This window comes from Colletotrichum karsti (genome assembly GCF_011947395.1).
Source record: "Colletotrichum karsti strain CkLH20 chromosome Unknown Scaffold18, whole genome shotgun sequence".
NCBI classification, from domain to species: domain Eukaryota; kingdom Fungi; phylum Ascomycota; class Sordariomycetes; order Glomerellales; family Glomerellaceae; genus Colletotrichum; species Colletotrichum karsti.
Genome location: NW_024065918.1, coordinates 921,941 through 936,917, shown reverse-complemented (window position 1 = coordinate 936,917; position 14,977 = coordinate 921,941). Strand labels below are relative to the sequence as shown.

Genomic DNA, 14,977 nt, shown 5'->3' with positions numbered 1-14,977 from the left:
AGGTGACATCGCGTGTCTTCTCCGCAAAGCCAAGTTGGGAAACCTGCAAGGGGCACCTGGACGGAAGAACTGCCACCGCCCTCCGCTCGCATGGCCGAATCCCCTCGCGATTGGCTGGGTAATCTATTTGTCCCTTGCAGAGTCCGGAGCACACGGCATTAGAAGAGCAATACCGAAGCTGCAGAGGCGGATGTGACGGCCTCATATGACCAACATCACCACCTTACTTGCGGCACTAGTTCGTTCACTGGCAGTGTCGTCTGTTAGGAGGAAAGAGACTTCTCCAGCCCCGGGTGCATCTGCCTGGTTCCTGGATGGCATGCCGTTCACGAAATTAAATCACCGCCATGCTGGGTCAGTGTTGTGGTTTCTGTATGCCTCATTCTTCGTCACGCGGGACTCAGCCCGCTGTGGCGCTGTATGGTGTGAGAAGCCGCCGACTTGGATATTTGCTAGCGCATAGCTACTGACTATCTCCTCTAAAACTGTTCTCTTTTAACCCTGGGCGCCCTGAGAATAATATAAACAGACTCAAGCTTTCTGTTTATCCAATTCTTCCCATTTGGCCCCTTAGTTTATTTTACTTTTGGACCCCTTAGTTTATTTTACTTTTGGACCCCTTTTCCAAACTCGGGCCATGCCTGCCCCGCCCTCCGGCTTGGAGTGCCGGATGTGGGGCCGTGGGCCTACGGAGCCATCGCACGGAATGACGGACCGCGAAAAACAGTCCACCTATCGGGGTCATTGAGCCGAGCGGTCGTGAAATGCCCCGATCTCGGGTCTGTCCGGCTGAGGCTTAGCAGAAAGTCCGTAGTTACGTAGTCAATGCTACCTCAAATTCTCCATACGCAAGTAATCTACTTGGTGCGGAAGGATTTTTGAGGCAATAAAACCCCTGTAGGCGCCCCGACATCACGGAGGATAGCACGCCGCTGTCTGTGAACGTCAACGATCGCCAAGTACGCGCCTGTCACTTTCTTCTTCGATATGGAATTTCAAGCTTTGCGGCTCCCCTTGGCGGTGCTTGGCCTGCGAGTTGCACACCATCATTCGTTGAATGCCTGCAATGCAACCCCCCGGAGATGAAGTTGTGAACCGGACGACGGGAATGCCGCCGGAAGCAGCAAAACGAAAAGATCTGGACCAGCCGTATTATTCGAGTTATGGTCCCGCTGGCCTTGGAAAGATTCTCACGCTCATTGCACGCATCATTAATTAATCAGGACCCATTTTGCGGGGTGTCTTGTTGAGCATGTTTGTCAATGACTGGGTAAGTGATCCGCAATGAAGTTGCCGCAACTCCGTCGACCATAGAGGAGATGGAAAGATTGGGGCTCTGCTGGATAGGACACGGAAGCAGCCGAACCGACATGAACATGTAAATCGAAGACGGAGATACCTTCCCCAAGTTGGCCAGAGAACTAAAATGGCCAGCTGGTACGATATCAAAGTTCGCCGGAGCAAACAACGCGCTCGTGCTTCAAGACTAAACCTTCTCTTGCTCTCAAAGCAAGTTAGATAACACATTGCCTCCCCACGAGCCAGCCACGAGTATTATATGCATCTGTGACACATTATTTCGAGATGCAGAAACATGTGAGAGCAGCAATAAGCTACGATGCTAAGCTTGTCAGACACATGTTCCCTTTGTCAGTTTCTTGTCATACTGCGCCCCCAAAGTCAAAACCAATGTCATATGTTTCGTGCCTGGACCCGTTTAAACGCCAGGCGCAGAAGCAACACCTTAAAAGTCAAAAGAACAAAACAGCAGCAGAGTAGAGCGATCAAACAGCGTTAAACATGCTGCTGATGTAAGGTTAAGGGACATCACACATCTACTGACTCACACATGATCACCGGGATGCGCCGTACATCCCATCTCGATTTCCCACGCCACCGAAAGGCAAGGCTTCCTTTTTCATCCCTTCGCCGGGTCCCCCACGTCTGTCGTCGAAACACTTGAAACATTGACTTGAAGAAAGAAAAAGAAAACCTCAGACGCCGAGCGATGCCCGATCGTAAACCGAATATTCGAGAGACCGCATAGCCGGAGCGTTTTGCCTGCTGAGACCGCGCTTCGCAATGCGTTGGGAGCACGAAAAGGCGATCATGATTGATCTTCGTCGAAGGTTGTGAGCTGTGGGCATATTGAAGTGAAGAAAAAGAATGTCCGTAGTGGTTGCCCGTTCGAGTTGGGGGGTGGGTGGACGTCATTGACTTTTCTCTCATCTGCAAGGTACGAGTGAACGCTAACAACAGAATCCCGCGGGCGGGTGTGCCATCCCACTTTTTCACTTTTCGCCCCTTTGCTAAGTACAGCAACTGATGAAAAGCCAAAAGGCCGGGATACTTTTCAGCTATGGCATCTGCCCATGAGTAGGAGTGAGGTAGGTAGGCACTTCCGGCCGGTGATAGGCCTGACGGTCTTTAACGGCCGAGTTAAACATGTACGGGATTGTCCATGGAGGGCCCAATCAGCTGGCGGAGGCGTGGATCTTCACCTCAGACTCGCAGTTGAAGCCAAGAGATCCGAGTGAGCTTGACGCACATGTGTAAGGCTTAGCACCGGGGCATTTTTCAAACCTTGGAGAAACGCTGCTGGAGGAGGCTTGCTGGCTGCTGCTCCCACCAGACTGTGGACATACTCAAGCTTCTGGAGCGTAGTTACTGGTATGGTGTATCAGTCAGTGTGGGCATTATCTGGTATGCTGCTAAGAATGGCCAAACTGTACGTCAGCGAGAGCGAAAACTCTCCCCCCATCTTCATGAAACTCCGCAGTCAACTCGCAAAACACAGAGATAACGGTACAAGTGCGACCGTTCAAGTTTTTCATCACACTTGCTGGTTTGACATGGAAGCGGAAGAACGCGCCGGGCCTACTACCTCTGAGCCCACCACGCCATCCGCGTGTCCTTGTGAGACCGAGCCGTCTCCTTCTTGCGCGGCTCAAATCGTACGACCATGGCCTCCTTATTCCGTCCGACCTCGCCTGTTATCCACAGAATCCGTGCGTTTCAGCACGGGGACTCCTCCAACGGACCAAGGGAGATAACGGCCTCCCAGGACAAGAGGGAAAAAACCAACGACTCCACCACCAGGTTTCACAGTCTTTTTTGGGGGGGGTGTTGGGGTTGGGGGTGCTCGGATTTCTGACCAAGACAGAGCCTCGGCCGGCATCCCCGTTACCTCCGGGTTGCCGCATTGAGACAACTCAAACACCCTCCTTGACGACTCAACTCACTTTGCTGCTCATTCTCACTGAGTGCTCAGTGAGAGTGAGAGAGTCGTTGGTGAGATTTCTCTCTGTAGTCACACTCACTGAGACGAAATTCCAGACAAAGGCACAACACAGACTTGACATCAAATCATTGCTATGAAATTTTTTTATAATTTTACACACAGTAAGTAGAAAAAGAGTTTGTAGTGCCAACCGCTCCCACAAGCAAGAGTGCTTTCCATCGACAAATTTGAGTTCCGGGTGAGTTTGTTGTTGTTATTGCGCGTGTGTGCAAAAGGGGTGTATAGTTGATTAGGGAGGAACCGCACTGCCAGCACGGGAGAGGAGGAGGAGGAGGAGGAGGAAAGGCACGCTCTAGAAGCTGAAACTTCAGGTTGATGCGAGGCCTCTTCACGGGGCGACCTCGGGCTGGAAGTCGGCTCCGGGCACGACGTAGCGCTTGGCCCATCTAAGTCCGCTGCTCTCCTCACGCTTCTGCTTGGCGGCGCGCTTGCCTCCCTGGCGGCCGTTGCGGTTGGCCTTGCCCCTTTGACGGCCGTTGTTGCCGGTGTTCGCGTTGTTGTTACCGGTGTTGGCGTTACCGTTGCCGGCGTTCGCGTTGCCGTTGCCGGCGTTTGCGTTGCCGTTGCCAGTGTTACCGCCAGCAGCACCTCCAGCAGCGCCGCCGGCAGTGCCGTCGACACTGGGGCCGGTGTTGGAGGCCGGGAACTCCTTGGTGACAACATCAGGGACGCCGAGAAGCTTGTTGGCGGCCTCGGTGTTGGCCTTGCCCTGAGCGGTGCCGTCGACCTGGTTGGCCGCGATGGCGGCGGGGAGGTCGCCGGCGTTCTGCTGCTGCTTCTTGAGGACACCCTCGAGGTCCTGGGCGGTCTTGATGTTCTGGGGGGTGTTCTGCGTGGCGGTGACGTCGGTCTGCTGGACGGGGAAGCAGCCGCCGAAGGGACCGGCGACGGCGTTGTTACGGCAGCGGACGGTGCAGACGTTTCCGGTGGAGGCACCGGTGCACTTGAGGTCGGCGGGCATCTTGACGGTGATGTTGAACTGCTGAGCCTTGGCCTGGGAGAAACCGTTGACGCCGGGGACGTTGTTGGTGACCTCGAGAGGGATCTGGCCGGTGGCGGCCAGGGAGTTGGAGGTAGGGTCCAGATCGCAGGCGAAGGGGCCGGCACCGTCGGCGTTGACCTGGTGGATGGTGACGGTGAGCTGGGAGCCGGCCTGGACCTGAGCGACCTGCTTGGCGGCCAGTTGGTTCTCGGTGTTCTCGCCGATATCGATGTTGCCGGAAATCTCAGTGCGTCCGCATTCGTTGACGGTGTTGGCCTTGATCTCGGCGTCGCGGATCAGAGTGGCGTCCTGCTGGCAGGGGTTGATAGTCGTGCAGTTGCGGGCCAGGTTGGGGTCAACTGAGCGTCCGTGTTAGTGAGATGATTCCTCAATGAGTGAGATCGCGATGAAGCCATCGCGAACTCTCCTCTCCCGTTCGCTTTTTCGTTCACTTACCCTTGAAACCAACACCAGCGGGACCAGCCTGGTCACTCTGGACATTAAGAATGGCAGCGTGGCCGCTCACCAGCGCCACCATGGCGGAGCCAACAACAATGTTCTTGAAAGAAAGCATCTTGTCTCGCAGAGACTAAGTTCAATGTGCCCAGCACGATTAAGGAACGAAGTGAAGGAAGAAGAGAAAAAGAAGAAAAAGACGGAAGCCCGCTGGTTTGGCGAAGGCACAAGTGAATGATATGATGTGTGGGTAGAGAGGGAAACTTAAAAGACGAGACGATGCCGCGAAGGTCATCTTATACATAGTCTGGCGGTCGACAGCCGAAACGACACAAACGTAGTCAAACGCCCACCACCTGTGATGTACGCTGATCTGCTCAGATCATCTGCAACACCTCCTGTCGCAAGGCTGTGGTGCTGGGCGGAGTCGCGACCTGACCCTGAGCCAGTAACCATCTTGGCAAGATGGAGGGTAGCCTGGAAAGGGAACCAGAAGGTAGGGCAGGGGGCGCGACGAAGGGGGAGGAGGGAGGTTGAAGCGAGACAGGGGGCCTGTCATGGTGCAGTTCGCCGCGTTGGTCGAGGCCTTGTCAACGGCCGGTAGCGAGTCCAATAGAGGGCACTTTGAGGAACATGGAGGACATGGAGGAGGCTCTGGAGGTGCTTCAATGTGGATGCGGATGCTCGAGAGAGTGGTGGTGTTGGTGGACCTATCTTGGAGTTTGGCGAAGGGCCCCTGTCCACCCTTGTCCCGGACGGCGAACTCGGGAGCCCGCGAGTCAACGGCGAGTTTTCACAAACGGCCTCTAGCCGTGTTTGGCAGGGCCGAGACAGATGAGAGGTCGGACGATTAGGCGCTGAGGGGTTGGTTCTGAAGAGGCGAGCGTGTTTCACAGAGCATTACCAGATGTCCTGGTAAGCAATTCTGACAACGGGCCAGGGGCATGTCAATGTCAGCCAGCAGCAGCAGCAGCCAGAAAGAGACGCAGGCGAGGCTTACCACGCCGTCATATTGCCTGCGAAAGAGGAACCTTCTGTCCCTTCCTTTGCTCCTGCGACCATGCTTTTCCCGGGTGCACCGTTGCGAAGTCGTCCATCATCCAAGGGTGGTCCCGTCTCTCCTCGGCCTAAAGGGGGTCACAGAATCGAGGTGTGATACACGTGCCAAGAGGAATCGCCCAAAGCGCCATGCGACGGCGGCCGAGAACAGCAACGCGAGTGCGCGAGAAACGCAGGGCAGGCTGGCCGGACTGATTATTTCTCTTCAGTTCTTTTTCATCCCATTCCTGAGATCTTGACGTTGACAGCAGTCAGGCCATGCAGCAGCATGGCCTCCCGGCTGCGGCTACGGCTGCGGCAGCGGGTAGAAGATGCGCTCGTCTGGTATTCAATTTCCTCTCTTCCCTCCCCCCCGGACGTGAGACCAGCGCTCGGAGACCGGCCGAAGGGGTCGCCTCTTTAGCCCAAAAGAAGCCACAGTAACGACGGATGAAGATGCCGTCTAAGATCCATCTTAGATCGTGGCTTGTTTGTTTGAAAGACCGACCGAAGGGCAAGAACATGCGAGGCTTCCCTTGACCCAGCAGAAAAGACAGAGCCTCATTTCTCAATTGCCAACGTTTATGACGATCGGAACCACTTACCGATGACCGACTCGGGGATCATGTATTCTGTCACGGTCGCGGTCTGAAAGCCAAGAGCCTTCAATCGACGCCCGCGTGGAGAGTCAGCGACAATCATCGACGAAGCCCTACCGATAGTGAAGGCGATTTTCTTGATTGCGTCCGGGGAGCCAATCTATCTTTGCCCACTCGCATCCCCGTATTCAACATAAGGTACAATAGAGTGCAATATAGCATACGGGTACCTGACGGCTAAGAGTGTACCTTGCATGGAATCCGTCACGCGGATGATGCACTGCTTGGCCACTTGGCAGACTGGCTCTCTGCTTGGGTGATTTCCGCCGTATTTCCCGTCCTCCTCCAACCTCCCAACGCCGCTGGCGCCACCGGAAACCCCCAAGAAAAAAATCAAAAAAATCTCCGTGACGGAAAGGAGAAGCGCGAGATCCACACGATTTGCTGCAAGGAGTCGTCCTCCCCCCGGTCGAGCAAGGATCTCAATACCAGGATCTACCCTTCACGTTTCACCTCGGCCCACAGTCAGAGCAGGTGTCATTCGATCACCAGCAGCCTCAAATGGGTGGGCTGCATCGGTTGTGAGTGGATTTGAACGTTTCGAGACGAATCTGAAGCATCGACATCGAGCCATTCGAGTGTTAAAAGGGGATAGCTCGGCATTCTTTGCTCTGCGCTTCCTGTGTCGTCACTCGCCAGTTCGTGGCCATTTTGATATCCACCGCGGCTTGGCCTCGCGCGGCCGGCCCCCCCGTTCTCCGTGTTCTCACCATTGATCTCGTCTAACGCTGCCCTCCGCAACTGTAAAACCTTAGGTTCTGAATTTCCTACCAAAAATTGTTATGCTTCTTCTGTCTCCTCATGGGCTTCAACTCCTGTTCGACCCGCTTGCAACCTTATGCGCCCTGGCCAATGGTCGGGGATTTAGGAGGATTTAGGACGGGTAGTCCCCCGGCGGGATGGTGCATCAATCTCGCAAATTGCCTATTTCTGCTCACTGCAACCCCAAGATATCTGCCGCATCCTTTCCTACTAACCTCATCAGCGTTTGACGCTCTGCACCTCAGCCCCTTCCTACTCCTGGTGCTCCTTGACGCTCCAAGCTTGGTCAGCGTCGGGATGAACCGACGGCGAGGCAATATACTTCCGGTGCTCTGCCTTTTGTTTATAGTCTGACTTGAACCTCCGGTCTCTGTCACTGACGTGCTTCTCGAAATCAAGCTGACCAGGTGCGGTGAAGCTCGTCATCAGCTGCGGTTCGCCGAGGGGCAGTTGATGGCCCTGGTCGACTTGCCAAAGGTGATAGGCCTTTCCGTAAAGCTGGACGACCTCCTCCATCTCCTTGTTCTCCGCCGCCTCCCATATCGAATCGGGCAAAGACATCTGGGGCATGATGAGCATGCCGGATTTGACCTCGTACACATGACTATGCCATAACTTCCGCTCTTCGGGGTCCAGAGTCTCGTATAGTCTGGGCGAGATCATATACTCGATGCCAATGATACGCGCATGGGGCTCGGGGCTATCGTAGAGGATGCACTGTCGGACCTCGTCGTTCAGGTGACCGCAGTAGTGGTTCGCCTCGACAGCTCGGGAAGGGTCCGATGCGTAGGCATGGAAAGCGTTGAGATGCGCGCAGACACTTTTCAACGGCGCAAAGTCCTGTTAACCCCGTTAGAATGGCACTCGAGTCGCATTTGACGACAAAATCGTACCTGAACGGCCGACGCGCCGGCCTGCAGGACCTGGTTCTTGGTGGTAATCGGCTCGCCAGCAGCGGGGTTCGTTTCCGGGTTAGTGGCCATTTTGTTTGCGAGCGAGATTGCAATATCGGTAAGCAGAATCTCCAGGTACTAGAACCAAACTTGGCGTTGAAGGCTAGTCTGTGGCTGGCTTCAATACTTGCAGACTTTGAGTTCATCGTCGAGGTTTCGTTTCAATTGTCGGAGATTTCTTCGTGACGTCATGAGGTATGCGCGCATTATTCGACGAGAATTTCATCATCACTGCGGCATCGGATGGATTTGCGCCTCAAACTGGCTGATTGGAGGTACTTGCCCGCAGTAAATGCATAGGCAAAATGCAGGTGCACCGACGCGGGCCGGAGCATTCTTTCCGCCGGTGCTCGGTCTCGGCAGCCACGTGCGAGAGTTTCGTCCTCGGAGCGGCTGCTCCCGCTCGGGTGTGCTCCCGGGATTTGTGGGTCTCGATCGGCCGGCGCCGAGGAGGGGCCCAGCATGTCCGGGCTGGAGCGGAGATGCCTGCCGGCGTTGCTGATCGGCCGCTCTGAGGCAGGTCGCTGCACATCACCCCACCAAGCCTCTGAAACAAAGAATAGCCGTGATGCACAGCCACGGGATAAGGTGATATTTGCCAAGGTCATTGTGTTTACAGTAATCTGTTGATTATGATGGATCCAACTAAGCTTCACGGACACACAAGAATTAAGGAAATACATGAGTATTATAATGACTGTGTACCATCAATAACTACCATTGTAGCATGATCTTGCATAGCTGAGCCTGAATATGGCTGGGCGATTTGTACCTTGCTTCAGATAGATGGCGCGAACTGCTTCTCAGTACTGCCATTGAACTCCGCTCACCTCTGCAGTGAAGGTCTTGTATCTTCGCAGTTGTTGTCTTCCTGTTGCCTTTTCTTCAAAACGATAGGTAGAGCTTACTAGGCGTATCATGAAAGGGGATTGCACAGGGCTTAGATTGTTCGATGATAGGACTAACTACCATCAGATGCTTCCTCGCAAATTCAGTCTAAATCTGTCCTTCAAGCGATTGAAGCTACTTTCTGTGCAAGCTCAACGGAGTTGTGGGTGATGTGGTCCAAATGAGTGGCATGATATGAAGATTTAAGTGCGCTTTTCAAGAGAGTCAGAATGATTGGATCGAGTGTTGGGAAATTCGCGATATCAATTGCGAAATATAAGTATTATTGATGGGAATCATGGTTGGCTATGCAGTTGATAAGTTCCCACGCAATTTCAGATTCACAGCTTTTCAAATACCTTCAGTGCAATTTATCATGTTGAATAACAGAGCTTAATGAAAGCCAGCCAATATGTCGTAAAAGTACAGGTTGTGAGGTCAGCTCTCGCTGAACTCGATTAGCTGGTGGACTATAATGTCTGATCTACACTGAATTGCATTGCATTTGACAGATGAAAAAGAAGAACACGACATCTTCTACCTGAACGGGGAACAACTGGGACATTGGCAGGTGATTGGCGGCGGCGAAGACGCATGCGGGTCTGTCCCGGTTTGGAAACGTTACGAGACCACATCATTGGTGTCGAGAGTGAGCGATCTTGAGTCGGAGCTACGGTGCCAAATGCATACGAGGCCTATAAACATGATTATCGATGCTGATTGCTAGATCATTAGAGGCAACTTTGGTATCGGTCGTCAGAACGACATTAGAACCTGGGTGAGAGACGTCACATTTTGGATGGTGAACAGCAAAATGCCGAAAACCAGAAATAGAACTTGGCTCGACGGAAGTAGTAGCTGAATCGACTGAACGACTGTTTTCTTCACTAACGTTGCCGTCACCCTGGACTGCTTCTCTTCTCCGATTACTTTAGCGAAGTAGGTGTCTTGGTTCGGATCCGATGTAGATAGAGTCCGTGATCGTCTACGAATAAGCCCTGCTGGGTCTAGTTCGCTCGTATCCCACGGCTCGATGAGTATGCAAGCATCCGGACTACGTCACTCCCTTAACTTCCCGTCTTCATGCTACAATAAGATCTTCGGTATGAGATGCCCCGGGACCGCAAACGTCAGCGACAGGACGTCTAGCAACAACGATCTTTTCAGACAGGTTGACGGTGAAAAGTTGCAACTCATTCGTTGACGTCCAGTCTTTTACAATGATGATTTGTCAAATGATTCTCGTATGGCAGGCAATTCGGTCCCGATGGGGCCATAGAAGGGGGTAAGTAAGTAAGTAAGCAAGTAAGGTACGTTGAAGACCAAGACTCCCTTCCAATGACTGAACGCACTAAATCCGCCGTCCGTTGGTCAGCGGCATGGTGTTGACATCTGCTTACATGCGCGGGCCGATCTAGTGTGCCAAGCCACGAAGCTTGCGCACAAGATGGAAGCAAGGAAGCAGGCTAGATGAAGTCGCCGAGAAGGGCTGACTGACTGACGCTGATGCTGTTTGTCATCAACGTGACGGCTCACTACCCGCGGCTGAGACAATGATGGGTAGGTAGGTAACGTGACATTGGATTCAACGAAGATGGAAAAGTCGCTAAGATCAAAAAGACATTACAGATCATCAATCATTTCAGTTCTTTCTAAGAAAAAATCTCGTTCGAGTGCAATCGCAAACAGCCGAGCAAAGTGGAAAAGCGAGGCAAAAAGCTGAAATCTGCAAAAGAAATCGTCACCCACAGGATTCGAACCTGCGCGACCGAAGCCACTGGCTTGATAGATGATAATAGCAGGCCAGCCCATTAACCACTCTGGCAAGGTGACTAATTAGTTGTTGAAATGGACTGCGGTAAGCCAACTCATGTGGAGCTGCAGATAGCGCCAGAGAACCTGCTGGCAGGGATCCACGTGAATACGAGAAGATCAACAAGCATGAGTCCCGCTCTCGGAGACGTGCAGCGGACACTTTGAATGCATATTGCTGGCCCTCGGTAGTTGGTTGGCTGGACCCCTAAAAAAATGGTGCCTCCAACCCGCGTTTCCCAGCCTTCACCAACCCCTTTCCGTGCCAACGATGGCGCCATGTTCTTCTTATCCACATTGCACGAACAAGTTGACGAGACACTTGAGCTCATCACCTCGTATGCTTATGTGTTGGTGTGACTCTGACGTGGTTTGTTGGTTGGCTCGCTGAAACGTTACCGTTGAGGAGCGGTAAGGAGAGCCCGGTCCGACGCCATTTACTCGAATCAGGACAAAAAAGCAAAGCCACGAACCGAGATCCTCAATACGAGCGCTTGTCAAAAACAAGTCGTTTTTATTTATAAAGATCGGCCGGATCGGCACAGAGAAAGTAGGCCAAAGTTTGATTAGTGCCCAGCCCGTCGTCCCCGCGGTCGCCTCTCCCGTCTTGTCAGCGGCACGTTTCCCCCGATTGAATCCCTCCTCTCGCCCCTTTCCCAGTGACGTTGGTCCCGAGGAGCCCGCTAGAATGGCGAGGACTGCTAAGAATAGGCCAATTAGGCAAGTCCTAAGGGTTCAGCTCTCGCATTTTCCAACGCTTGTCTTCCCGACGGCGAGGATGAGCCTCAGCGCCACCCCCCGCCAACATCGGAGCCGCGCGCTCGGCTAGCACGGGGAAGACGGGGGATACGATGTCATGCCCAGATGATGTGCGCCCACGGAGATATTCGCTGGGTACCTGACGTCGGGTCATGCGCGGTGATGCCAAAATAACCATGGGAATATCGAAGCGACTAGGGTCGTTTGTCATGTTCTGTTGAATGTCGCGATGGATACTTAAAGATCAGACAAACCCACCTCATCTGATCTCTTCTCATCCACACCATCACCACAATCAGCCTTCAAACTCATCCAATCACATTAAATATCCGCAATCACATCACAACAACCCATCCAACTTAATCACCAACCAACCCAACATCAGCCAAAATGCAGTTCCGCGCTTCTCTCGCCGCCGCCGCCTCCCTCTTCGCCCTGGCCAACGCCCGCATCTACGGCATCGCCCTTCCCGAGACCGTCAAGGCCGGCGACCAGGTCGACGCGATCATCGAGACCGAGAACTACATCCAGTCCGTCCAGGACGTTGCCATCGCCTTCGGCATTGCGACCGAGGCTGCCGCCTACCCCGGCACTCTCAACACCGTCATCGGCTCCTTCTACCTCGGACCTGGTAAGTAGTCGCGGACGTCTCGGAAGCTGCAAAGCCTGTACTAACACAGCGCCTACAGAGAAGTCCAATGTTCTTGACAACATTACCGAGACTGTCACCATCCCTGCCGGCCTTGAGCCCGGCAAGTACGTCATCGCTGCTGGCCTCTACAGCCTGTACGGCGCCTCTTCCGGCCCGACCCTCTCCAACTACAACGTGACTGTCACGGTTGGCGACGCCACGAGCACCAACTACGTCGGCAGCCAGTAAGCCTGGACGGGTTCACGATTTTTCTACGAATTTCATGCGGCATTTAAAGGGCGTTGGTTACAATTCACTTGCATAGAGCTTGTATTCTCACGATGGTACACCTCATCACGACACTCCTTGAAAGATTGATGGAACAAGATAGACATATCATAATTCATAGTGTCTTTATTTCAATCAAGTTACTGATTTGATTAATTTCTGTTTCCCCCGTGAAATCGTGCTTTTGTCGATGTGTCCCTAACACTTATTCATTCACCTGTAGTTTTGGCCATGCCGCCACATCACGGGCGCCCAAGACTAGCAAGGCCTACGATCGCTAGACTTGATATCAAAATAGTTGCAGCTATTATTTCTTAAGACTTTCAAATAAAGAATCATTCATATAGGTTCACTACTTACTCACTTATCCACTCGATTTCTGGTATGAGTGTCGTGACTTAGAAAGAGAGGATGGGTTGAAGTTCAAGAATCACTTCAAATGTTCTCAAGCTGTTAAGCTTGTTGAGTACATGTGGCAGACAATACTTGACGGGAACTATTTTGAAGTGTATACATTTGAGTGGATGTCGCTGTCGAGTCATCAGTCCCACGATCAGCCAGGCGGGCTCCAATTTCAGTGAATTCTCATATTTGGATCGCACTCACGCTGACTATCGAACTTGGATGAGCATATTGCCGTTGAATTCGATGATACTAGTCACGTTATCATGAGAGCTCTCATCTGGTGAATGGGTATTATGAGGAGCCACACAGGCCAAGATGCCTAGCACCTCACTCTGGGACAACGGCGGACATAGATTTCACCACATAACTCATTTCTCAAGACATATTTCATCACCTATCATTTGAGTGCTGTATTTCTCAAGGAGTCAAGCTTATGAGGAGGTGTGGTGAGATGACAAACGGCTGAAGTTGAAGAAGGCAAGGAGATCATGAGTCCAACAACGAGCGAATTTTATCCACTGGACTATGCTTCCTCAGATAATCAGACTGAAAGTCGAGTCGGGACTGCTTTCGTCGCTTCCATAGTGTCTCGCGAACACATTTCTCGACTCTAAATAAACCTCAAGAGTGATACAGACTGAATCCTGGCTTGCCTCACGGCGCCAGCCTTCCGGGCTTCTGTGAGTACCATCGCTAGTCTCAGCCAGTTATCTCAGTAAAACGCGATTGACATGGGCGATCTATCAAGAATTTTTCATTCAAGCGTGAGAATATGATGTGATGACATAGATTTCTCAGCATGTGGGCACACTTGCTCAAGATGAAGCACACAAGCCCTCCCACTCCTCGTTTCTCACTTCCTATGACACGAGGTTCCCGCACTAGGTCTCCTCACGTTCGACTCAACTATGGCCCTCAAAATCTTTCTAACGAACAATAAGGAGCTTCCATCAGCCGTGATCTGCAACCACAACATCCCACCGGCGGGCGCTTGCCCCCACACTCGCAAACACTCAGCCCTGACTCTCGAGTTGGCCACGTGTCTGCCTGCGTGATGAATCTATGCCGCATTCGATATTCTTCCCCATTCAGTACCCACTTTCTGCCAGACTCTGAATGATCTGCGTGCTCGTGAGAGATGGGCTTGTAGCCGTTGAGCACGGTTGCTGACTTGCTCGATCACGATAAGCATAAGCATGGCCGCCTGCAGATCGATGGGTCATAGACTGGGACCAACGCACATAATTCAGTATGTCAAAGCTCCGCACAGCGTGCTCAATCATAATTTGTCGACTGGAAGAATGAATGTCAGTGTTCCTGTGACTTGATAGAAGCATTTTGTGCTGCAGCATCTATGAGCCTAATGGTTTCTAGGTTTTTGTAGCAATCAATATTTTAGCCCTACAATATGAGTGAACAAAAGCTAGAACGTTGTAACACAATAATGCACATTGCTGACAGCAGTCAGTTTTCAGATTTCAGATCTGCGAAGCCAGCATGCTAATCTGCCCAACGGTGTGGCGGACGGCAGTTGAGCTCGGAATGGTCCGTATTCTCGGAATTTTGACAGGGTCAAAAATGGAGCATCGGCCCACTCACATTTCCAAAGCTTTGGTCAAAGCCTGCCCACGCGCTGCGGTAAGCTTCATCTTGAGACGAACGCATATCCATTAGGTAGTTTGTGATCAGCCTGATTCAACCGGGATGGGTGTGTTCAAAGTTGATGGCAGTGGGGTAGCAAAGCAAAGCTCTGTGTTATTCTGAAGTTTGAGTAAAACCGTTTGACCAGAGACTGTCCCTCGTGGACTCGGTTTCTTCACACGACAACAGACAGAGGCCCTCGAGCCTATCATCGTGTCGTCATGTCGCACCGAGTGGCCTGGCCGCATCCATCATCCATGTGGCGCGGGGTTACATTGAAGACTCCGCGTCATCCATTCATCTCCTCGACAGCAGGCCGAAAAACAACGCTCGGACTTCAACTCCGGCCGGGACCGCAAAAAGTCGCGACTTTGACCGAGGAGGGCAAAAATGTGGCTATAC

General features: G+C 52.6%; 3 protein-coding genes across 3 annotated transcripts; 1 reads left to right on the top strand and 2 right to left on the bottom strand.

Annotated features, from left to right (window-relative positions):
* Nucleotides 1-3,629: 3,629 nt before the first annotated feature.
* On the bottom strand, nucleotides 3,630-4,857 carry CkaCkLH20_06351 (uncharacterized protein; the record flags this gene model as incomplete). Its single annotated transcript, XM_038889068.1, has 2 exons — nucleotides 3,630-4,642; nucleotides 4,740-4,857. The coding sequence occupies 2 exons, from the start codon at nucleotides 4,855-4,857 to the stop codon at nucleotides 3,630-3,632; spliced, it is 1,131 nt and encodes a 376-aa protein (XP_038745869.1).
* Nucleotides 4,858-7,450: 2,593 nt separating this feature from the next.
* Nucleotides 7,451-8,181, bottom strand: CkaCkLH20_06350 (duf1264 domain protein; the record flags this gene model as incomplete). The annotated part of the gene is made up of 2 exons (XM_038889067.1): nucleotides 7,451-8,038; nucleotides 8,092-8,181. The coding sequence occupies 2 exons, from the start codon at nucleotides 8,179-8,181 to the stop codon at nucleotides 7,451-7,453; spliced, it is 678 nt and encodes a 225-aa protein (XP_038745868.1).
* A 3,819-nt stretch (nucleotides 8,182-12,000) lies between these two features.
* On the top strand, nucleotides 12,001-12,490 carry CkaCkLH20_06349 (uncharacterized protein; the record flags this gene model as incomplete). The annotated part of the gene is made up of 2 exons (XM_038889066.1): nucleotides 12,001-12,241; nucleotides 12,300-12,490. The coding sequence occupies 2 exons, from the start codon at nucleotides 12,001-12,003 to the stop codon at nucleotides 12,488-12,490; spliced, it is 432 nt and encodes a 143-aa protein (XP_038745867.1).
* Nucleotides 12,491-14,977: the final 2,487 nt, after the last annotated feature.